Source organism: Triticum urartu, chromosome 6A (assembly GCF_056163025.1).
Source record: "Triticum urartu cultivar PI428250 chromosome 6A, HENAU_Tu73, whole genome shotgun sequence".
NCBI lineage: Eukaryota > Viridiplantae > Streptophyta > Magnoliopsida > Poales > Poaceae > Triticum > Triticum urartu.
In genome coordinates this window covers 577,320,897-577,346,766 of record NC_141878.1, presented here as the reverse complement: position 1 = coordinate 577,346,766, position 25,870 = coordinate 577,320,897, and the positions used below count along the sequence as shown (strand labels likewise).

Here is a 25,870-nt window from a genome sequence, read left to right as displayed (position 1 = left end):
TGGGTGGCAAATTTTTCCAACCGTCTCCACCCCAAGCATCTCTGCACCTCGACGAGCAGGACGCGTGGTGGCAGCTCGAAGGTTCACGAGCGCGTGGCGCGCAGCGAGGAAGAGCACCGACGTCCAGTGCCCCGCCGCGGCCAGCGATGCCAGGAGGAGCTAGCGCACCGCCCGCGTCCATCAGCGAGGCCCGGCCCTCCGAGTAGGCGCCCCACGCTGCAGATCACCACGAGAGCCAGCCTGCGGATGGGCGTTGGCTCGGCCCCGCCGGAGGAGGAGGACGTGGCCGCGGCGCGGGGCTCGGCCTACGCCACGTCGTGGCCGCGCGCCCCGCGCTTGAATCGCCAAGCTCCTTCGAGAGGGGACACTGGTGCTGCTCGCCGGCGCACTACGGGGCCGCGTGGATGGCCCCGCCACCGTCTCCGCGTCTTCTTTGCCTCCGTGCTCCGACTACTGGACGGTGGTATCGCATGGCCACGCCGCCCAGGCCGCGCCGCCCCCGTCCGCCCATCCCCCCGCCCCGGCTCCCCGCTGGCCGCCGCCAGCCGTGCCGTGCCCGTGTGAGGCTCAGGGTTGCGCCCGCCGGTGCGTGGCTCTGGGCCGGGGCCGCTCGGGGCCGGCCGTGGTCGCCATGCTTGGGGCCGGGGCCGCCCGTGGCCGGCGCGCCCGGTGCCGGGGCCGCCCGTGGAGGAGAGAGCTGCTCCGGTGACGGGCTCGGTAGCGCACGGAGGCCTGCGGGGGCTGGCTACTGGCGACCGGGCCGGCGGCGTGAAGCTTCTCCGGGGAGGCGCGGCGCGGGGCCGGCAGCGTGAAGCTGCTCCGGGGAGGCGTGGCACGGGGCCAGCGATGGGCGCCGGGGCCGGCCGCTTGCGGCTTCTCCACGTTGTCTTTTTTTGCATGCCTCACGTGGTGGGCCTAGCCAGAAAAAGGAGAGAGAGAGAGAGAGAGATTAGAGGCTGGCAGTGGGCCTTTCGCGGCTGAAATATAGCGCCGGCGCCCACAGCTGCATCCCGGTTTGCTGAGTTTTTCCTCGCGAGCGCCGGCCATGTTTTTCGTCTGATCCGGCGAAAAACATGACTCATGACTCTGGGGTTGCAGCTGGGAGGATTTTTACTCGCTGGTAATAAAAAAAGGCTTCTGGGGGCCGTCTTGGGGGCGCGGCTGGAGATGCCCTTAGGTGGTGTGCCTTGCCTGCGGAGCTACAAGATACTGATTCCTCCTTTCATGTGCTACACATTCAAGGCCCCTCCAGGATAACCTCCTTGCTATTTATACACCTCGAGTTGTGTCTGCGTAGAACACAACACCACAGACAGACACAGAGAAGAGCGGAGCAGCCAAGCAAAGAACAGAGACCAAGAGAGATGGCTACGTCCAAGGCATTCCCAGCTCTGGTCCTTCTGGCGCTCGTCTGCACCCAGCTCATGGTCGGCGGCCATGCCCAGGCGTACATCGGCGGCGGCAGCATTAGGGGAGGAGGATCTGCTGCCGGACTGCAGCCACCGACTTACGCCCCTCCCCATGGCCACTCCTCCACCATTGGTAATCCATAGCTGCAACCAATCTCTCATGATTTTAGTATGTACTCTGCACACAACATCGTGTTATCGATACTTTACTTCTCCGTTTGCTTGCCATTTGTAAACCATTCCATTCTCCTGTCATGTCATGACTTGTAACCTGTCCCTGGTTCTGACTCTCGTTTGTTTGGGTTGGGGTCATGCCAGGAGGGCGTTCAGCCGTGGAAGAAGAGAAGGCCTTCATGGTCAACAGCCTGACGGCGCACAACAACCCGCTTCCTGTCCCGCCTTCCGGTCAGTAGACCGTCAAGTGCAGCCGAGCATGAGACCAACAATCAAGTGGCCAAGCACTGATAATAAGAATAAATTTGTGTGAAGTTGCCCTGTTTGTTGCAGGGTGACTCTGTTTCTGTCATCATCATCAGGGGTATAAAAGCAGAGTACACCGAACTACTAATAATGTATAATAATGTACTGTTGAGAAAGTCTGGGTTTAAAGTGCTATACCAAGGCCCCTTGATTCAATGGAAAACATAAGTTTATCCCAAATTTCGTTTACATCTTACCAAAACAGAATATGAATTTATCTCAATTGTGTTCGATCTTACACTGCTGTTCTGAAAATTGTACATGGTCACTACGATGACCTCCCAAACGAAACCACGAGAACCACTTCTCCTTGAGAAGATCGCGAGTATATCCCAAAAAGGAAGGCCGATATCTACATCCCATTTCCTCCCATTACTAGATTTAGAAATACAGCTCCACGACAGGCCTCTCAGCCTAGCACTAGTTCTACTGACTCAACTCCGGCACCACCACTGCTTCTGCCCGTCGCTAGTTTGCAAGAAATCAACAAGGCGAAAATTAAGTCGTCGTCTGTTGAGATCTATCAACAAATGGATGGAGCGGTTGCAGCATGTTGGTCAATCGATTTCAGCCAGCCACCACATCACCCCCATGGCTCACCATCCACGGATGCCCTGCGCAAAGCGCCACCAGCCCGGTTCAAAAACGACGGTGAACTCGAGGGGCGACGAAGAGCATTTTTGTTTCAGGGGATCGAAGAGGGTTGGCCGGCCGGGGTTGGCGCTTGAGGGGGGATCAAACCGATTTCTTTAGCAATGCCCAGCTTCTTCTTCGCATAATCATAATATGTCTTGGGTTTCCTAACCTGAAAATATAGTGAATTTAGCTTCCACATCACCAGCAAATTAAAGCGGATTTCGACAGACGTGCATATTAAAAGCCAGAGAGAACTGAGGCACATCAAACATCTTGGCAAGAAAAAAGAAGCCAGAACTGAGGCACATCAAACATCTTGGCAAGGAAAAAGAAGCCAGAACTGACAATTTTTTTTAACGGTGTCCTTGATCAACTCATTAACATCATGTCCTTCTTGAGCCTACAAGCAAATGCTGATTGCTTTCGTGCGAAGAAACATTCAATTAGACCTTGATCTGAGAAAAAGAAGGTTACCTTCTCAACAATGCGATCCAAGTGGGGCTTATACTGGACAGCCAACATACTAAAGAATTAGGCGCATATTATAAAATAGTTGAGCGAAGAGCAGAACCAAAATGCTAGCTAGAGATATGAAGTAACAAATGTGAGAAGAAAGCCAACCTACATGCTCTTCCTTGGAACGTAGATTCGGTTCAAACTCATCTCTGCATGAAAAAATAAACATGGTATTGCCTTTGTCGAAGACCTGCCTCAAGGCATCCTTAAAATCCAGCTGAGTGATTTTGAAGAAAACCAATTGTCATTAAGCATGTAAAGTTGGACCAGACATAGGGGAGGAAACAAACTCCCCTCCCTAGTTTAGCGTATTCAAGTAAGAATCAAACCTTGTGTGCAGTAACCAGCTGCCACATGTCAAAGAGAAAATCAATATAGTTTTTACCCCAAGTATAATCAATCCACACACTATCCGTAAAGTCCTGCATACAAAATATAAAAGAATATCAAACGACGTCATAATTTGCAGTGCCAACTAAATTAACAAGTGCTGGAAGGGCATTACAGTGAAGCCTGAGAGAATTGAAGTCTTATAAACATGGGGATGTCCTTCTGCGATCTTCAGTGCATGATAAAACAACAGTTTCCAACTCTCTGGCTCCTAAAGATTAAAACAGGCTTTAGGATGCGGTGCACGAGACTACAGCATCAAATACATACAATTAACCTATTAACCACAAGAGACTTTTGGAGAATGAGCAGAAGTTTACGATTCTTTTTAACATAGTGGTCGACATCATGATTCTCCTCACGGGACCTGCCTGTCAGGTGCAATTCAATCAACTGCATGCGACAGAAAGGCAAGTCAGAAGATGATGAGATGTAATGAGCAGAAGTTTACGATCGATCACATCGTGCACACCTCGGTTTTACTTGACAGCTTTTCCCAGAACTGGACGAATTCTTGGTCGCCCTCAAGCGTACTACAAGTTCTGTAGTGATATTCCCAGTCTTCATACTCACCCTGCACAATGAAAACATTACCAGTAGCACACTCATTGCTAGTGGGCCTGGGGCAAGGTGACCCGATGTCACCGATTCTTTTTAACATAGTGGTCGACATGTTGACAATCCTAATAGGAAGGGCTAAGGATGACGGCCAAGTAGGGGGCCTCGTTCCGCACTTAGTGGATGGCAGAGTGTTGATCCTTCAGTACGCTGATGATACTATCATCTTCATGGAGCATGATTTAGCAAAAGCAGGAAACATGAAGCTTGTGTTATGTCTGTTTGAACAATTGTCGGGGTTAAAGATTAACTTCCATAAAAGCGAATTGTTCTGCTTTGGAAGAGCTAAAGATGAACAAGAAGCTTATAAACAATTGATCGGCTGCGAATTGGGGTCTTTACCATCCACGTATTTGGGTATACCAATTCACCATCGCAAGCTGTCAAACAAAGAATGGAAGTGCATTGAGGATCGATTTGAAAAGAAACTAAGCTGCTGGAAGGGCAAGCTTATGTCATACGGAGACCGATTAATTCTTATTAATTCGCTTCTTACGAGTATGCCCATGTTTCTCTTGTCCTTTTTTGAGGTCCCAGTTGGAGTCCGGAAAAGGCTAGACTTCTATCGATCGCGCTTCTTCTGGCAGAGTGATGAATTAAAACGAAAATACAGACTTGCTAAATGGGATATCATTTATAGACCGAAAGACCAAGGGGGTCTCGGCATTGAAAACCTAGAGGTGAACAGATGATTACTCAGCAAGTGGTTGTATAAACTATCTGTAGAGATGGATGCCACGTGGGCCCAAATCCTGTGGAACAAGTACCTTTATTCCAAAACACTAGCCCAGGTGACGGTGAGGCCGACTGATTCACCTTTTTGGAAAGGACTGATGAAAGTGAAATCAGCCTTTTTCAACAGGACAAAAATCTATAGTTGGAAATGGTACTACCACGAGGTTTTGGAAGGACATATGGCTAGGGGAGACGCCCTGGCACTCCAATATCCTTCTCTTTATAATATTGTGCAACGAAGAGAAGCTTACGTTGCAACAGTATTACAGTCAAATCCTCTAAATATCCAATTCAGGAGGACTCTAGCAGGAAATCGTTGGGAAGCATGGATCCACCTTGTGGGAAGATTGATGGAGCCATGGAGGTCCACCTTTCTCAACAACCCGATCAATTGAGCTGGAAACTAATGAAGAATGGTGAGTTTTCGGTTAAATCCATATATTTGGATGTTATCAACTCTAGCATCATTCCGCCTTCGAAACATGTGTGGAAAGTCAAAGTGCCTTTAAAAATTAAGGTGTTTATGTGTTTTGTTCATAAACAAGTCATTCTAACTAAGGACAATTTGGCAAAACGCAATTGGACAGGTTCTACACGATGTAGCTTCTGTGATTCGAAAGAATCCATCAAACACCTCTTTCTTGAATGTCCCTTGGCAAAAATTGTGTGGCGGACAATGCACATAGCTTTTAATATTACTCCTCCGAATACCATCAACACGTTATTCTGGACGTGGTTAGATGGGTTAGATTCCGTAACTGCGAGACATATCCGTGTAGGAGTATGTGCTTTATTGTGAACAATATGGAACTGCAGAAACGATTTGGTTTTTAACAGAACAACAAAAATTCATTTCTTGCAGGTTATCTTCCGGGCCACTACACTCACCCGTATGTGGTCGCTATTCACTCCGACGGAGACCAGGGATCGTTTGGTTACTGGATTTATCCGATGGGAGATACTAGCTTGGGATATTTTCAACCGGTTTGGATGGCGGTCATATAATAGGATATGTGTTTGGTGTCCTATCTTATATTTTTGCCGGCCGGTTGTGGCTATCCTGTCATGTTGCTTTTGCTCTTTGTGAGCTTCTTTATTTTTGAGACCTGAAGACTTTTGTTGAACATGTTGCTTTTTTTAATAATATGGCCGCATGCATCATTCTGATGCAGAGGCCGGGGCCTGACCTCTTTTCAGAAGAAACAAAACACTCATTGCTAGTTATATATATGTGCCATGAACAGCATTCCTGCAACCAATGTTACCCTATGACTAACAAGAAGTGTTGTTCATTTCTGGAGTTCCCACTGCACTAACCAATCGTTTGATCGGTTCAAGGGGGGGCACATGGACAAAAAGAAGTCAATGCAAAGAGCCCATGTAAGCAAGGCACCAATCTACACCACACCTGGAGGTTAAGTAACAATTTTTTATTTATTTATTTTTTGCGGGGAGGAGGTTAAGTAACATATAACCCTACAAGCAGCAGAGCTACACTATCTATGCAAAAGTCTACAGTCCCAGCCTAAGGCATCATCTGATCTCCTACAAGTCTTGCATATCTCACCTTTAGCAACAATTAAATCCATTTCTAAACCTCGTGAAGGTTTATAGTTTAGAACGATGTGTTATGCGGTACTCTGCAAGGACTATTATCAATTTACATGGTTCGTAAACAAAGTAGGGACAGTGGTGCAGACATTTCAGAAACAGTAGGGGCAATGGTGCAGACTAAAAAAGAGCGCAAAAACTCATAATGAGGCGTCAAGAGGGGGCAACCACGCTCAATAGAATTCTGCATCTCCTGTATGCCAAGAGATCCACTGTAAGATATGACGCTGAATTGTTGTATTCCCTACAATTTTAAGCATAAGTTGTTTTAGATTTGTGCACAAGTATTAAGAAAAGATCCGCCACCACACTCTTTTGACCAGTCTAGAGGCGCACAAGGATTGACAGTCCTTGTGAAGAGCCACATTCTAAACTCTACAACATTCAGCTTCAGCACTATTGGACGCGTTAATGTAACAGTAACAACACACAACAGTCAAGACGGAAAGCACCTTATACTAAGGAAATACAGTCAATGAAACCACTGAAATAGTTGCATGGAGCCAAGTGTTACCCATATACATTATCTGGAAGGATGAGCCGCTGGTAGTCCTGCAAGTGAACATACTGGCAGTACACATGATCGAAGCGCCACTGAAGACCGAGCTCGTAACGCTTATAGTACCAATTGTCCTCGAGATTAGAGGGCGGGAACACCGCTAAGAGGCTCGCACCGTCCATTCCCCGGCATGCATTTGTCCTGTATCAATCAAACATTCCAAAAGCAGAGTCTAAAAACACGCAGAAAAGTTTGGAGTATGATATCTTGCCACATGTATGTGTGATGTTGTAGTAACAACAGGTTACACGTACCTCGTGGGCTCTGATGCGGCACAGCGCGAGGCGTTGGTTCAACGCCTTGAGCTGCTCGTCCTCGCAGAAGGCCAGCTGAGACTCCTCGTCGTCTTCAGGGGGCCCGTCGTTCAGCCGCTCGAGAAGAGAGTCCATCTCGTTGGAGAGCTTGTCGTCGTCCCAGGCCTTGGATTTGCTCTTGTCCGCCGGAAGAATGCCCAGCGCCAGCGGTGTTCACCCGTGCAGTGCTGCCGAGATCGCCTGTTTTGGATCTTGGTTCTCTTCTCACCTGATCCTCGCGAGCTGCCATTCTCCATCCCCAATCCAAACCTAGCCTGTCCTGCCATTCTCCTTTTTTTTTTTGAGAAATGTTTCAGCAGAAAAGATGAAAGTACCCCTCTCGCTGGGCCATATTCTCGTCTCGGCCTTCAGTGGACCGGGAGGCCCGAGCTTAACGCGGCCCGTTGCCAGTCAGTGACACCGCCCCTTCTCCCCCTCCTCTCCGGCGACCCCTCGAAAAAAAAAATCCTCCTCACCGGAGGTTCTCCCCCGCTCCCAAACGCCGCCGTCCAGTCTCGCCCGGGCCCGGCGGATCGTCGGAGGGTTCGACGCTTAGGGGCCGCCATGCAGACCCTCCCCTCCTCGCAGCTGCGGCCAGTGCCGGTGCCAGTCCCAGCACCGCCGCCGCCTCGTCCACTCCGCCTCCAAAACCCGCGGCGGGAGCTCCGCAAGTGCCCTTGAGCTCCTCTCAACTCTGTTCCGGTTCTATTTCCGGTGCTCGGGGTGAATTGATTTTCCGAGTCTGTATTAAGCCGCCGGGTTTGGGGAATTCCAGGCTCGACGTCGAGGCAAGCATCGACCAGGTGTGGATTAGAAGTTTCACAATGCCAAATCTATGAAGTATATTCGACCGCCGTCCTGGTTCAGTGGTTCATTCAACCTGACATGGGGGTTCTGAATTTTCGTGCGGCTGCTATTTCAGGGGACATCATACTTGGCTGATGAGCAGCAGAAGGGTGGCATTTGGGAGCTCTTCAGCGAGGCTCAGCGGAGTAATACTAACTGACCTATCCCTTGTTTCACTCAAATTTAGTGTTAGTTGTTCCCATGCCACTACCTCGGGATAGTGTGGATTAATGACTGAATGTGTGCTAGTTTGTCCTTCGCAAAAACAAAAAAAAGTGTGCTAGTTTGTGCTATGACCTATGACATGCCAACAATTCTCAGAATGGTGGCATCTGGGGACTCTTCAGCGAGGCTCAGCGGAGTAACTAACATACCCTCCCTCCTTTTACTCAAATTTAGTCTTATTTGTTTCCGTGACACTACTTCAGGATAGTGTCGGTTAATGAGTGAATGTGTGCTAGTTTCTGCTATATGATCGACATGCCTGCCAAAAATTCTCGGTTACAACAATGCATTCACATTGCTCTGCCGTTTGGTAATGACGAGTAGTATCTGTATCTTGCAGATATCCTGTATCTTCACAAACAGCGGCCTGTGTCCATGGAGGAGCTGAAGAAATTGCAGGATGAAAATAAATCACTTCTTCAGGAAATGGAGATACTAGAGATGGAAAGGCAGTATGCGGTGAAAAACTTTCCTGTTAGCAGAAAATAAGTAGTTGGAACCAGAATGTGAAATTTAAGCCATGAGTACAGATATTCCAAGTAATGGATCCAGGTAAAACCCACAAACTATTTACTCGGAAAGTTCCCTCCCTCTGATATTTTTTTCATGAACACGCGTCTAAATGTGCATCATTTCCTATTAGAAGAAACACCAAGAAGGTGTGAAGAGTACAGAAGAACTAGGCCAGAACAGACTGTACAGACGAACTAGGCTACAACAGAAGCTCGTACTATGGATCAATGTAAGCTTTCACATCAGTTGATTGACAATTATGTTGTAACTTATGGCTAAGTTCTTTAATTTACTTGTAACCAGGCAACCTGCCGGTCATGACTACTGCAATACAGCTACGCCTGAGTACATAATCTCTACATATGGAGACATGTCTCTTTCTCAAGTTTTTTTTTTTTATGGAGCTTTCTCAAGTTCTTGGCGACATCGTAAGTTGACAATCTCCAGGGAACTAGCTATTATTTTTACAAAACAGGGTACTAGATCTCATGTCACGGTACTGTAAGTTACTGATTTATGTGTGACTAATTATCTCCACATAAAGCAATGAAGGGACGTTTTGAACCATCAGCATAAACCAAGTTTGCAATTACTCCGCCGGGAAGCAAAATCTTTCTCTGAATAAGTTATATTCTGAACTTCTTTTTTCTTAACATAGCCAACATAGGCCAGTCTAGGACATATCAAACATAATTTGCTCTCCATTGTGTAGAAGAATGACCGTTCCTGGTGGGATTTGCGGATGAAGGATGCAGTGGCAATCGGTTTATCATGGGATGCAAAGTGCTATGCAATACATTGGGAAGCTTATTCATGTATAAGGAAGCTCTGACATCAGGAAAGTTCGTGACTCGCTATCCCTCCAATTGAAAAGGTACAACTTTTTAGAAATAGTAACAACGTGCAGTTTTTGCACATAAACCACCTTGTAAGTTTAGTTTGTATGTTGCCTGCAAATCAAGTTGGTAGTTTTTCTCATAGTAGTTGCCTAGTTAATAAATGGAAAAAGATGAGTTGCAAATCCCTTTTATAAATTATGTAATTTTTCCATCCTAATAAATTATCGCGAGTTCTCTTTACATTCTATTGCTTTTAACATCTTTTTAATAAAAAATGAAAAGCATTAACTAACTAATGGGCATATTTGCATATTATTGATTTTGATCAATTATACAATTTCACTGAATTATACAACCTGTGAGAGATTTAGATCACCTTTCTGCAACCATCATATGTGCCTATGTTTCTTATTACATCTGAAAAAACTCATATCTGAAAGGATATGCAGAAAAGATGGAACAAATATTTTGATCTACAAGCTATAGCTGTATGTACTGCTTGCTTCAAAATCAAGGACACAATCTTGTGTGAACTTGTAATTCACATTATGTGGTTCCATAGCAAGCAAACTTTGTTCCTCCTCTGGATTGGCATCTGCTTGAGCCCACGGGTGGTTGTGGTATCTCCTCAGCATCTCCAACCTCTCTGCAACCTCCTTCATCGTTGGCCGCTCCTCTCCACTCATGTTCAAGCATCTCATAACGAGGTGTGTGATCTCTTCGAGCGCTTTGATTGTCATCTCGTCCCTCACTTGGCTGTCCAGAAGGTCTTGGTGTTGGCCTACCTTCACTGCCATCATGAAGCATAAAACAAGGCTTCTATCTTCCTCCGGCCCGTCGAAGTACAGTGCCTTTTTCCTTGTCAGAAGCTCCAATAGGACAACGCCAAAGCTGTACACATCACTCTTATCAGTCAGCCGGCATGTCATTAGGTATTCTGGGTCAAGGTAACCGCAAGTTCCCTGCACCAATGTTGCCGTCTTGGCCTCATCAGTTGGTGCCAGTTTTGATGCTCCGAAATCTGAAACTTTTGCTGTGAGCTTGTCATCCAACAGAATGTTTGCCGTCTTGACGTCTCCATGGAGAATCGGTGGCGAGGCTGAAGAATGCATGTATGCCAGTGCCTCGGCTGCCTCTACAGCTATTCGAAGGCAGGTGTTGAAGCCTGTATCAGAGTCAAGGCCCCTAGTACCATGGATGTAGTGGTAGAGCGTACCATTTGAGACGAACTCGTAGACCAACATTGGCACTTCTACTTCGAGGCAGCATCCAAGCAGCTTGACGACATTCTTGTGGTTGATCTGGGAGAGGATGAACATCTCCCTCGCGAATTCCTTGGTAGGGACCTCTTCCGTCGTCTTTGACTTCTTCACCGCCACCACTGTCTTGTCCTCAAGGACACCCTTGTAGACAATACCGTGCCCTCCATGGCCAAGAACACGGCCGGCTGCGAAGTTGTTGGTCGCTTTCTCGAGCTCTTCCTTGGTGAAGATCTTGAAGCCCCCACCCCCTTTGCTGGTGTCACTGTAGTTACGTATCTGCTGCTGCAGGAATACGCCTCCATTTAGCTCAAAGAATTTATGCTTTGTTCTGATAAGTCTCCTTTTCTGGAGCCCCAAGTAGAGCCAGAAGGACATGAAAAATGGCAAGAACACACCAATGCTCACTCCTGAATACGACATAGCATTACAGTTAGGTTTCGAAAACAAGACTGCAAGAGCAACCCATTTGCAGGATTGTCTGCTTACCTGTTACTACTTTTAGGGCCAATGTGAAATTGTCCTTTGGCCGGCAACCATTCTCTGTCGTAGCATCTCCACTAGTCCCCGGAGGACATTGGCAAGTGTGGCTTCCCAAAGTATTTGTGCAGATGCCGTAGCATGATTGCTCTTCTTTGCGTTTACACTCGTCGATGTCTTCCATTTGGCAAAACAATTCATAAGATGAAGTGGCAGAAGGAGCAGGAAGCAGAACAGTAAAACAGGGCATGGGTGTATACCTCTGCATCCGTCTTGTAGATAGGGGTTGCCTTCGTACCCCTTGGAGCAGCTGCACCGGTACCCAGCGCCATCCCCGGAGTCGATACAATCGCTGAGCGTGCTCTGGCATGCATACTCAGTTGTGTTGCGCCTGGCGGCGCTGCAGTTGCCGACGTTCCGGATCGCCCAGTCGAGGATGACAGGCACGGCGAAGTCTTTGGTCCAGTTGAGGTACTCGCTGTCACCGGTGTATCGTGTACTTAACCACTTGGTCTCCACCAGGAATACATACCGGCAGGTCGTTTTGTTGCTGTAGAAGGCTATGTCTCTGTCTCGGTGCTCCTTCGTGAAGTCAAGCAGGAACGGCTCGTAGTAGTCGACAGCGGGGGGTATCGCGCTCTGGCAGCATGCCACGCCTGTGCAGGACCCCGGCGAGGTGAACTGCTGTGGCCGGCATACAGCCATGCAGCCACTGACATAGTAGCCAAGAACGTCGATGAAGTAGCCGAGGCTGGAGCAGCCGAGCGTGACGAGCCGGTTCTTGGCCTGGGAGAAGAGGTAGTGGCTGCCAACAAGTGGCACGAACGTGGCGCCGCTTTGGCTGACGAGACGCCCCCTGCTGTCGTAGCATCTACGTGTTGCCCTCAGGTGGGCCCGGGCCTCGCTGGTGGCGACGGACAGGCCGGTGATCCGCATGCCATAGCCTGTCACGGTGAGCCGCGGCGTTGAGCGGGAGTCATTGCACTCGAGCTGGAAGCCACCTCGGCCATCATCGCGGAAGCAACCGGCGCCGATGCCAAAGGGGTAAGGGATGGTGATGTTGCCACACTTGTCGCGGCAGCCAGGCCGCACAACCTGGCGCGGCGGTTGCTGCCGCTCCTGAGCCGAGACTCGAGCCACTGGCAGTAGCAGCAGCAGCAGCACAAGTGGCATGGCCAATGCGATCGCCATCCTTGCTCTTCTGGTCTGTTCAGGGGCTAGCTGCTGAGGAAGTGCAAAGTGTCAGGTACTGAAGAATCATGGAAGTCCATATATGCGCACGGATGCTGAAGAATCTGTTCACTAGCTAGGACCAGGTCAATTACCCAGCAGGCCAGCACTAGTTAATGGTGTTCGCATTATGCTTTATCGGAGTGCTGACAGCAAACACACCTACCGGAGGAGGGCTTTTAGTCAATGGCAGAACTTGTTTAACCAGGCAGCCCTTGGCAGAGCCACACATGCCGCCACATGTCAGTACAAAGAATTTCTGATGATTATTCTGAAATTTTGGTCTGTTAATGCTAGTGGAGCTTGAATTGGTTAATTGCACTGCCGGTGATCATTGGCTCTTTCATTATCTGTGCAATTTAGCTGACTAGGATTACTACAGCCACCTAATCCAATCCAGCATATGAAACAGAAACTAGCATCGCCATCTAGTTTGTTGTGAGAATGTTTTCTATTGGAACTTCTTCTTGTGACAATCTTTCATCCAAAGAAAATCGTATATAATAATATAGAGAAATGTGCAGAAAGAATGATTTATTATTATTATATTATTTACGAGCTAAAGCTGAGTTTACCGCTGCTTCCTTTTAATATCCAATCCAGCATATGACATCACTTGAGACGAACACCGGCTCACTTACAAAACTAGCATGTTCGTTTAGTTTTTTTTTTGTGAGAACATTTTCTGTTGTAACTTTTTGTTGTCAGAATCTTCCTGGTTCAGTATCTATAACTCTATGCTGCTCGTAAATAGAACGCAGGTCTAAGTAATTCATACACTCAGTTAACATTTTGGCAGGTATATTTTGTTGCATGCATAAACTCATATCTCTTCTTACTGACCTGGACAGGAATAGTGAACTTGGGCTCCTGCCTGTCAGCGAGCAGAAATATTTTGTCTCTCTGAATCCTTGACCCCGTCAAGGGTGCGCACAGGCTCGACAGCAGTCGCGTCACAGGTACGGAATGCTATAGGCTTTGAAACCGGTGAACAGTTGCTGGATTTCCCTGTTCTGTTTGCTGTTGTATCTTGCTGTGTATTACCGTCCTGTTATGAGTTTAATTAGGATGAAATTTAACCAGTGCAAACTTGCAGTTTCACTCGCTTTGAGCACAACCTGAGCAGCGTGGGGGTTATGCCATGACCAATTGTTTGTTGATGGAAACGCAGTCAACCCTGTTCAAGTCTCGTTTGATGTTTCTCTGAAATCGTTTATGCCATGACCAATCATCATGCTTTCCCTTATCGAAGATCATCAAGTTTCTGACCTGACCAGATCAAGCAAAGTGCACGCTGTTTCTTCCATTACTACAACAACTGTTGCTGCCTTACAATTATTGAACTAAAGCGGCATCATAAAGCATAGCCGATGCTGGCACGCTGCATTAAAGTTATTGAACTATATTACTTAAGCATCCTTGGATCCTTGGATCCTTTGATTCCCCAACACCTTTCACAGGGCTAATGAAAGTTCAGGACACGCCACGCTCGCTCTGTGACGTCGCAACTTTTTGTTGTGAGAATGTTTCCTCCTTCAGTATTTACAACTCTAAGCTGCTCATACTGAGAACGCAGATCCAACTAATTCGTACACTCACTTAACCTTTTGCTAAGAACATTTGTTGCATGCATAAGCTTCATGTTTCTTCTCACTGACCTGGATTGGAATAATGAACATGAACTCCTGCCTGTCAGCGAGCAGAAATATCTCTGCCCCACTGAATCTCTGATCCCATTGAGGGTGCACACAGGCTCGACAACGGTTGCTGGTATGAAATGAACTGGCCTTGAAAAGACGAATTGGTGCTGGATTTCGTTGTTCTGCTTGTTGTGTGTTACCACCCTGTTACGAGTTTCATTAGGATGGAATTTAACAAGTGCAAACTTGCAGTTTCTTTTAGCACAATCTAAGCAGTGTGGGGCAACCTCTCTTGATCAAAACCATGTCGATCCTGTTCAAGTCTTGTTTGATGTTTTAAAAAAAGAAATTCAAATCACATGAAAAATAGACAAAAAGACCGACCGTATACGTCTATACGGAGCGGCTAGACTCGGCTCGCATTTGCGCTGCGTGTAATGCCTCAACGTCTAGACGACGCTCGTATAGACTCGGCTCGCATTTGCGCTGCGTGTGTGCCTCAACGTCTATACGTCGGTCTTTTGCCTCGCAAACCCGATTAGCCTGCGCTAACTGGCCCGTGATTGCTTCCTCGGCTCTACGTAGGCCAACAGCAGCCTAATTAAGCCGCGCAAGTGATTTGCACACGAGCCGTGTGGGACTATTAAGCAGCTATAAGTGCACGCGGCCTAATTAAGCAGTAAGCGCACGCTTGACAGCCCAGCGGCCGGTCGCGGCCCGCTAGGTTGCTGTCCTCCTCGGTGCAGGTCGCCGGCGTGTGACCGCGAATCGACAGGGACTCCATGCATGGCCCCTGCCCGTCAGTGAGGAGAGATATTTCTGTCACTCTGAATGAATCTCCGATCCTGTCAAGTGTGCACACAGGCTCAACGAATGGTTGCAGGTACGAAATGCAATCATTTCGTACGAAAGGTTGCTTGAAACCGGTGAACTGGTGCTGGGTTACCTTCGTCTGTTGTGTGTATCTTGCGGTGCACTGTCCTATTTTATTTTATTTTTTGAAAAGGAGGAAAGCCCTCGCCTATCGGAATGATGCATGCAATTATTTTATTAACAAAAACACGCCAGAGTTTAATTAGGTTGCAATTTAACAAGTGCAAACTTTCCCCTCTTCGGGCACAACTTAAGCAGCATGGGGTTCATGGTCAACTATGTCTGGTTTGACGTTTTCTGAAATCGTTTATGCCATGACCAATCGTCGTCCTTTCCCTTATCGACAGATCACCACGCCGACGCTTTCTCAAGAACGGAACTAGATCAAGCACAATGCTCACTGTTTTATTCCGTTACTATCATACTATGTACAGCTTATGCTGCAACCTTACAGTTACTGATCGAAGGTGGTACCACACTTGGTAGATCAACGCAGATAGTAACTAAACATGGTGTTAAACATGTTAATGTGGAGGCGTCAAGGGTTTCTGTCTTGCGCCTCACACCTGAATATCTAGGGATAGATCTCCTGTCCTATTACAACTCCCTTTATCCCGATCTCCTCTCTCTCTTGTATTCTGTCCGGTTACAACAACGGACTGCCTTGTACTTCACGTTTACAATCTATATAAACATCGCGGGCTCCCGATCAGGGGGTTGAGACGCTTCATTATTGCTTTCATGGTATACAGAGCAGGTTTCTTCCACCACGTATAGCCTCTCCTCATCGATCTCCCAAAACCCATCTCGCTGCCATGTCTACCTCTGCCGCTCCGGTCTCCTCCGGCCTCAACTACAACGTCTCCGAGCCGCTCACCCGGACGAACTATGTCCTCTGGCGAGCCCAGGCGCGATCCCAGATAATGGGCGCCGGCATGTATGGCTACATCGACAAAACCACGGCAGAACCTCCCAAGATCATCACCACCAAGGACAAGGACGGCAAGGATCAGGTGATCACCAACCCTGCCTATGCCCCCTGGTTAATTCAAGATCAACAGATCGTCGCATATCTCCTTCGCAATCTCTCCAAGGAGGTGCTGGTTCAGGTTGCATCGATGAAAACATGACATGCGATTTGGACGGCCCTGAGCAACATGTTCTCCGCTGTATCGCTCTCCCACGTCAACAACATACGGGCCTCCCTCACCAACGCCCAGAAGGGCAACCAGCCGGCGGCAACCTACTTTGGGCACATGCGTGCTCTCTCTGATGAGCTTGCGGCAACAGGCAAACCGATCGGGGAGGACGAGCTGGTGTCGTTCATCCTCGCGGGGCTTGACATGGAGTATCAGCCCATCATCTCCGCCTTGGACGCACGTACTGATCCAGTCACTGTCGAGAACCTCTTCGCCATGGTAGCCAATTTTGACCAGCGTGTCGAGATGTTCCATGGGACAGGCGCTGGCAACTTCAAGTCCTCCGCCAACATTGCTTCTCATGGCCGCCAGGGACCCAACAAAGGCTCCCGTGGTCAGCAGAAGGGTGGTGGTGTTGGAGAACGTAGTAATTTCATAAATTTTCCTACGCACACGCAAGATCATGGTGATGCATAGCAACGAGAGGAGAGAGTATGATCTACGTACCCTTGTAGATCGACAACGGAAGCGTTGACACAACGTAGAGGAAGTAGTCGTACGTCTTCCCGATCCGACCAATCCAAGCACCGTTACTCCGGCACCTCCGAGTTCTTAGCACACGTACAGCTCGATGACGATCCCCGGGCTCCGATCCAGCAAAGCGTTGGGGAAGAGTTCCGTCAGCACGACGGCGTGGTGACGATCTTGATGTTCTACCGTCGCAGGGCTTCGCCTAAGCACTGCTTCAATATGACCGAGGTGGAATATGGTGGAGGGGGGCACCGCACACGGCTAAGGAACGATCACGAAGATCAACTTGTGTGTCCTAGGGTGCCCCCCTGCCTCCGTATATAAAGGAGCCAAGGGGAGGGGTGTGGCCAGCCAGGAGGTGGGCGCAGGAGGAGTCCTACTCCTATCGGGAGTAGGACTCCCCCCCCCTAATCCTAGTTGGAATAGGATTCCTTGAGGGGGGAAGAGAGAGAGGGGGCCGGCCACCTCTCCTTGTCCTAATAGGACTAGGGGATGGGGGGAGGCGCGCGGCCCACCTTGGGCTGCCCCTTTCTCCTTTCCACTAAAGCCCACTAAGGCCCATATAACTCCCGGGGGGTTCCGGTAACCTCCCGGTACTCCGGTAAAATCCCGATTTCACCCGGAACACTTCCGATGTCCAAACATAGGCTTCCAATATATCAATTTTTATGTCTCGACCATTTCGAGACTCCTCGTCATGTCCATGATCACATCCGGGACTCCGAACAATCTTCGGTACATCAAAATGCATAAACTCATAATAACTGCCATCGTAACGTTAAGCGTTCGGACCCTACGGTTCGAGAACAATGTAGACATGACTGAGACAAATCTCCGATCAATAACCAATAGCGGGACCTGGATGCCCATATTGGCTCCTACATATTCTACTAAGATCTTTATCGGTCAGACCGCATAACAACATACGTTGTTCCCTTTGTCATCGGTATGTTACTTGCCCGAGATTCGATCGTCGGTATCCAATACCTAGTTCAATCTCGTTACCGGCAAGTCTCTTTACTCGTTCCGTAATACATCATCTCACAACTAACATATTAGTTGTAATGCTTGCAAGGCTTATGTGATGTGCATTACCGAGAGGGCCCAGAGATACCTCTCCGACAATCGGAGTGACAAATCCTAATCTCGAAATATGCCAACCCAACATCTACCTTTGGAGACACCTGTAATGCTCCTTTATAATCACCCATTTACGTTGTGACGTTTGGTAGCACCCAAAGTGTTCCTCCGGCAAACGGGAGTTGCATAATCTCATAGTCATAGGAACATGTATAAGTCATGAAGAAAGCAATAGCAACATACTAAATGATCGGGTGCTAAGCTAATGGAATGGGTCATGTCAATCAGATCATTCAACTAATGATGTGATCTCGTTAATCAAATAACAACTCTTTTGTCCATGGTTAGGAAACATAATCATCTTTGATTAACGAGCTAGTCAAGTAGAGGCATACTAGTGACACTCTGTTTGTCTATGTATTCACACATGTATTATGTTTCCGGTTAATACAATTCTAGCATGAATAATAAACATTTATCATGATATAAGGAAATAAATAATAACTTTATTATTGCCTCTAGGGCATATTTCCTTCAGTCTCCCACTTGCACTAGAGTCAATAATCTAGATCACATCACCATGTGATTAACATCGATAGTTCACATCATCATGTGATTAACACCCATAGTTCACATCGTCATGTGACCAACACCCAAAGGGTTTACTAGATTCGGTAATCTAGTTCACATCGCTATGTGATTAACACCCAAAGAGTACTAAGGTGTGATCATGTTTTGCTTGTGAGAGAATCTTAGTCAACGGTCTTTCACATTCAGATCCGTTATGTATTTTGCAATTTTCTATGTCTACAATGCTCTGCATGGAGCTACTCTAGCTAATTGCTCCCACTTTCAATATGTATCTAGATCGAGATTTAGAGTCATCCAGATCCGTGTCAAAACTTGCATCGACGTAACTTTTTACGACGAACCTTTTTGTCACCTCCATAATCGAGAAATATTTCCTTATTCTACTAAGGATAATTTTGACCGCTGTCCAGTGATCTACTCCTAGATCACTATTGTACTCCCTTGCCAAATCAGTGCAGGGTATACAATAGATCTGGTATACAGCATGACATACTTTATAGAACCTATGGCCAAGGCATAGGGGATGACTTTCATTCTCTTTCTATCTTCTGCCGTGGTCGGGCTTTGAGTCTTACTCAACTTTACACCTTGTAATACAGGCAAGAACTCTTTCTTTGACTGCTCCATTTTTGAACTACTTCAAAATCTTGTCAAGGTATGTACTCATTGAAAAAACTTATCAAGCGTCTTGATCTATCTCTATAGATCTTGAAGCTCAATATGTAAGCAGCTTCACCGAAGTCTTTCTTTGAAAAAACTCCTTTCAAACACTCCTTTATGCTTTACAGAATAATTCTACATTATTTCCGATCAACAATATGTCATTCACATATACTTATCAGAAATGTTGTAGTGCTCCCACTCACTTTCTCGTAAATACAGGCTTCACCGCAAGTCTGTATAAAACTATATGCTTTGATCAACTCATCAAAGCGTATATTCCAACTCCGAGATGCTTGCACCAGTCCACAGATGGATCGCTGGAGTTTGCACATTTTGTTAGCACCTTTCGGATTGACAAAACCTTCTGGTTGCATCATATACAACTCTTCTTTAATAAATCCATTAAGGAATGCAGTTTTGTTTATCCATTTGCCAGATTTCATAAAATGCGGCAATTACTAACATGATTCGGACAGACTCAAGCATAGATACGAGTGAGAAACTCTCATCGTAGTCAACACCTTGAACTTGTCGAAAACCTTTTGCGACAATTCTAGCTTTATAGATAGTAACACTACTATCAGCGTCCGTCTTCCTCTTGAAGATCCATTTATTTTCAATTGCTTGCCGATCAACGGGCAAGTCAACCAAAGTCCAAACTTTGTTCTCATACATGGATCATATCTCAGATTTCATGGCCTCAAACCATTTCGCGGAATCTGGCTCATCATCGCTTCCTCATAGTTCGCAAGTTCGTCATGGTCTAGTAACATGACTTCCAGAACAGGATTACCGTACCACTTTGGTGCGGATCTCACTCTGGTTTACCTACGAGATTCAGTAGTAACTTGATCTGAAGTTACATGATCATCATCATTAGCTTCCTCACTAATTGGTGTAGTAGTCACAAGAACAGATTTCTGTGATGAACTACTTTCCAATAAGGGAGAAGGTACAATTACCTTATCAAGTTTTCTACTTTCCTCCCACTCACTTCTTTCGAGAGAAACTCCTTCTATGGAAAGGATCCATTCTCAGCAACGAATATTTTGCCTTCGGATCTGTGATAGAAGGTGTACCCAACATTTTCTTTAGGGTATCCTATGAAGATGCACTTTTCCGATTTGGGTTTGAGCTTATCAGGATGAAACTTTTTCACATAAGCATCACAACCCCAAACTTTAAGAAAACGACAACTTTGGTTTCTTGCCAAACCACAGTTCATAAGGCGTCGTCTCAACGGATTTTGATGATGCCCTATTTAACGTGAATGCAGCTGTCTCTAATGCATAACCCCAAAACGATAGTGGTAGATCGGTAAGATACATCATAGATTGCACTATATCCAATAAAGTACGGTTATGACATTCGGACACACCATTACATTGTGGTGTTCCAGGTGGCATGAGTAGTGAAACTATTTCACGTTGTTTTTAACTGAAGGCCAAACTCGTAACTCAAACACTCTTCTCTACGATCAGATTGTAGAAACTTTATTTTCTTGTTACGATGATTTTTCACTTCACTCTGAAATTCTTTAAACTTTTCAAATGTTTCAGACTTATGTTTCATCAAGTAGATATACTCATATCTGCTCAAATCATCTGTGAAGATCAGAAAATAATGATACTTGTCGCGAGCCTCAATATTCATCGGACCACATACATCAGTATGTATGATTTCCAACAAATCCGTTGCTCGCTCCATTGTTCCGAAGAACAGAGTCTTAGTCATCTTGCCCATGAGGCATGGTTCGCAAGCATCAACTGATTCATAATCAAGTGATTCCAAAAGCCCATCAGCATGGAGTTTCTTCATGCGCTTTACACCAATATGACCTAAACGGCAGTGCTACAAATAAGTTGCACTATCATTATTAACTTTGCATCTTTTGGTTTCAATATTATGATTATGTGTATCACTATGATCGAGATTCAACGAACTATTTTCATTGGGTGTGTAACCATATAAGGTTTTATTCATATAAACAGAACAACAATTTATTCTCTTACTTAAATGAATAACCGTATTACAATAAACATGATCAAATCATATTCATGATCAACGCAAACACCAAATAACACTTATTTAGGTTCAACACTAATCTCGAAATTATAGGGAGTGTGCGATGATGATCATATCAATCTTGGAACCACTTCCAACACACATCGTCACTTCACCCTTAACTAGTCTCTGTTTATTCTGCAACTCCCGTTTCGAGTTACTAATCTTAGCAACTGAACTAGTATCAAATACTGAGGGTTTGCTATAAACACTAGTAAAGTACACATCAATAACATGTATATCAAATATACTTATGTTCACTTTGCCATCCTTCTTATCCGCCAATCACTTGGGGTAGTTCCGCTTCCAGTGACCAGTCCCTTTGCATTAGAAGCACTTAGTCTCAGGCTTAGGACCAGACTTGGGCTTCTTCACTTGAGCAGCAACTTGCTTGCTGTTCTTCTTGAAGTTTCTCTTCTTCCCTCTGCCCTTTTCTTGAAACTAGTGATCTTGTCAACCATCAACACTTGATGTTTTTCTTGATTTCTACCTTCGTTGATTTCAGCATCACGAAGAGCTTGGGAGTTGTTTCTGTTATCCCTTGCATATTATAGTTCATCACGAAGTTCTACTAACTTGGTGATGGTGACTAGAGAATTCAGTCAATCACTATCTTATCTGGAAGATTAACTCCCACTTGATTCAAGCGATTGTAGTACCCAGACAATCTGAGCACATGCTCACTAGTTGAGCGATTCTCCTCCATCTTTTAGCTATAGAACTTGTTGGAGACTTCATATATCTCATCTCGGGTATTTTCTTGAAATATTAACTTCAACTCCTGGAACATCTCATATGCTCCATGACGTTCAAAACGTCTTTGAAGTCCCGATTCTAAGCCATTACGCATGGTGCACTAAACTATCAAGTAGTCATCATATTGAGCTAGCCAAACGTTCGTAACGTCTGCATCTGCTCCTGCAATAGGTCCATCACCTAGCGGTGCATCAAGGACATAATTCTTCTGTGCAGCAATGAGGATAAACCTCAGATCACGGATCCAATCCGCATCATTGCTACTAACATCTTTCAACACAATTTTCTCTAGGAACATATCAAAATAAACATAGGGAAGCAACAACGCGAGCTATTGATCTACAACATAGATATGCTAATACTACCAGGACTAAGTTCATGATAAATTTAAGTTCAATTAATCATATTACTTAAGAACTCCCACTTAGATAGACATCCCTCTAATCCTCTAAGTGATCACGTGATCCAAATCAGCTAAACCATGTCCGATCATCACGTGAGATGGAGTAGTTTCATTGATGAACATCACTATGTTGATCATATCTACTATATGATTCACGCTCGACCTTTCGGTTTCCGTGTTCCGAGGCCATATCTGTATATGCTTGGCTCGTCAAGTATAACCTGAGTATTCCGCGTGTGCAACTGTTTTGCACCCGTTGTATTTGAACGTAGAACCTATCACACCCGATCATCACGTGGTGTCTCAGCACGAAGAACTTTCGCAACGACGCATACTCAGGGAGAACACTTCTTGATAATTTAGTGAGAGATCATCTTATAATGCTACCGTCAATCAAAGCAAGATAAGATGCATAAAAGATAAACATCACATGCAATCAATATAAGTGATATGATATGGCCATCATCATCTTGTGCTTGTGATCTCCATCATTGAAGCACCGTCGTGATCACCATCGTCACCGACGTGACACCTTGATCTCCATCGTAGCATCGTTGTCGTCTCGCCAATCTTATGCTTACACGACTATCGGTACCGCTTAGTGATAAAGTAAAGCATTACATCGCGATTGCATTGCATACAATAAAGCGACAACCATATGGCTCCTGCCAGTTGCCGATAACTCGGTTACAAAACATGATCATCTCATACAATAAAATTTAGCATCATGTCTTGGCCATATCACATCACAACATGCCATGCAAAAACAAGTTAGACGTCCTCTACTTTGTTGTTGCAAGTTTTACGTAGCTGCTACGGGCTTAAGCAAGAACCAATCTCACCTACGCATCAAAACCACAACGATAGTTTGTCAATTTGACTCCGTTTTAACCTTCGCAAGGACCGGGCGTAGCCACACTCGGTTCAACTAAAGTTGGAGAGACAGTCGCCCACAAGCCACCTATGTGCAAAGCACGTCGGGAGAACCGGTCTCGCGTAAGCGTACGCGTAATGTCGGTCCGGGTCGTCTCGTCCAACAATGCCGCCGAACCAAAGTATGACATGCTGGTAGGCAGTATGACTTATATCGCCCACAACTCACTTGTGTTCTACTCGTGCATATAACATCAAACCATAAAACCCAGGCTCGGATGCCACTGTTGGAGAACGTAGTAATTTCATAAATTTTCCTACGCACACGCAAGATCATGGTGATGCATAGCAACGAGAGGAGAGAGTATGATCTACGTACCCTTGTAGATCGACAACGGAAGCGTTGACACAACGTAGAGGAAGTAGTCGTACGTCTTCCCGATCCGACCAATCCAAGCACCGTTACTCCGGCACCTCCGAGTTCTTAGCACACGTACAGCTCGATGACGATCCCCGGGCTCCGATCCAGCAAAGCGTTGGGGAAGAGTTCCGTCAGCACGACGGCGTGGTGACGATCTTGATGTTCTACCGTCGCAGGGCTTCGCCTAAGCACTGCTTCAATATGACCGAGGTGGAATATGGTGGAGGGGGGCACCGCACACGGCTAAGGAACGATCACGAAGATCAAATTGTGTGTCTTAGGGTGCCCCCTGCCTCCGTATATAAAGGAGCCAAGGGGAGGGGTGCGGCCGGCCAGGAGGTGGGTGCAGGAGGAGTCCTACTCCTACCGGGAGTAGGACTCCCCCCCCCTAATCCTAGTTGGAAGATTCCTTGAGGGGGGAAGAGAGAGAGGGGGCCGGCCACCTCTCCTTGTCCTAATAGGACTAGGGGAGGGGGGAGGCGCGCGGCCCACCTTGGGCTGCCCCTTTCTCCTTTCCACTAAAGCCCACTAAGGCCCATATAGCTCCCGGGGGGTTCCGGTAACCTCCCGGTACTCCGGTAAAATCCCGATTTCACCCGGAACACTTCCGATGTCCAAACATAGGCTTCCAATATATCAATTTTTATGTCTCGACCATTTCGAGACTCCTCGTCATGTCCATGATCACATCCGGGACTCCGAACAATCTTCGGTACATCAAAATGCATAAACTCATAATAACTGCCATCGTAACGTTAAGCGTTCGGACCCTACGGTTCGAGAACAATGTAGACATGACTGAGACAAATCTCCGATCAATAACCAATAGCGGGACCTGGATGCCCATATTGCCACCTACATATTCTACTAAGATCTTTATCGGTCAGACCGCATAACAACATACGTTGTTCCCTTTGTCATCGGTATGTTACTTGCCCGAGATTCGATCGTCGGTATCCAATACCTAGTTCAATCTCGTTACCGGCAAGTCTCTTTACTCGTTCTGTAATACATCATCTCACAACTAACATATTAGTTGTAATGCTTGCAAGGCTTATGTGATGTGCATTACCGAGAGGGCCCAGAGATACCTCTCCGACAATCGGAGTGACAAATCCTAATCTCGAAATACGCCAACCCAACATCTACCTTTGGAGACACCTGTAATGCTCCTTTATAATCACCCATTTACGTTGTGACGTTTGGTAGCACCCAAAGTGTTCCTCCGGCAAACGGGAGTTGCATAATCTCATAGTCATAGGAACATGTATAAGTCATGAAGAAAGCAATAGCAACATACTAAACGATCGGGTGCTAAGCTAATGGAATGGGTCATGTCAATCAGATCATTCAACTAATGATGTGATCTCGTTAATCAAATAACAACTCTTTTGTCCATGGTTAGGAAACATAATCATCTTTGATTAACGAGCTAGTCAAGTAGAGGCATACTAGTGACACTCTGTTTGTCTATGTATTCACACATGTATTATGTTTCCGGTTAATACAATTCTAGCATGAATAATAAACATTTATCATGATATAAGGAAATAAATAATAACTTTATTATTGCCTCTAGGGCATATTTCCTTCAGGTGGTGGTGGCGGATCTTGTCCAGGTGGCAGTGGCGGTAGCTACAACAACGGCGGCGGCGGCCACAACGGCGGCGGCGGCTACAACAATTCTGGCTACAATTCTAGCGGCTACAACAGCAACAATGGTGGCAGCAGCCACTATGGTGGTGGTGGTGGCGGTGGCCATTATCACCAGGGAAACAACAGCGGCGGCTACCCTCCTCGACGCAACAGCAGAGGGCGCAACAACTTTCAGGGGTATGAAGGTCGTTGTCAAATTTGCAAAAAAAAACTAACCATATCGCCAAAGATTGTGATTGGCGTTATGCTGATGACGCATCCCAAAAGAAAAAAAGTTGCTGCTGTAGCTGATGCATCATATGGTGTCGATACCAATTGGTACTTAGACACGGGTGCAACCAATCACATCACCGGAGAACTCGACAAGGTGACGATGCAAGAAAAATACCGCGGCCACGATCAAATTTACACCGCAGCAAACGGTGCAGGTATGAAGATTAGTCATATTGGTCAATCAATTATTGAAACTCCACATAAAAATCTAGTTCTGAAAGATATCTTGCATGTACCCAATGCTTCCAAAACTCTTCTTCCCGTCCAT

The 25,870-nt window shown here is 46.4% G+C and overlaps 1 protein-coding gene, 1 long non-coding RNA gene and 1 pseudogene across 5 annotated transcripts; 1 reads left to right on the top strand and 2 right to left on the bottom strand.

Annotated features, from left to right (window-relative positions):
* Nucleotides 1–1,727: 1,727 nt before the first annotated feature.
* Nucleotides 1,728–7,343, bottom strand: LOC147966565 (uncharacterized; annotated as a pseudogene).
* Nucleotides 7,344–7,643: 300 nt separating this feature from the next.
* LOC125517001 (uncharacterized) lies at nt 7,644–14,223 on the top strand. Of its 4 annotated transcripts, none has more exons than XR_015608996.1 (9): nt 7,644–8,050; nt 8,170–8,239; nt 8,659–8,870; nt 8,962–9,060; nt 9,135–9,259; nt 9,376–9,456; nt 9,547–9,705; nt 13,491–13,598; nt 13,736–14,223. It is a non-coding gene; the product is annotated as an uncharacterized LOC125517001 (long non-coding RNA). The 4 variants fall into 4 exon arrangements; XR_015608995.1 differs by having other exon boundaries at nt 9,544–9,705; XR_015608997.1 differs by having other exon boundaries at nt 8,965–9,060; nt 9,376–9,705.
* Nucleotides 9,609–12,624, bottom strand: LOC125515292 (wall-associated receptor kinase 1-like). Its single transcript, XM_048680738.2, has 3 exons — nt 11,670–12,624; nt 11,419–11,586; nt 9,609–11,339 (listed from the first exon to the last, which is right to left on the bottom strand). Exons 1-3 carry the CDS (start codon nt 12,598–12,600, stop codon nt 10,144–10,146), a joined length of 2,295 nt encoding a protein of 764 aa, XP_048536695.2. The 5' UTR covers nt 12,601–12,624; the 3' UTR covers nt 9,609–10,143.
* Nucleotides 14,224–25,870: the final 11,647 nt, after the last annotated feature.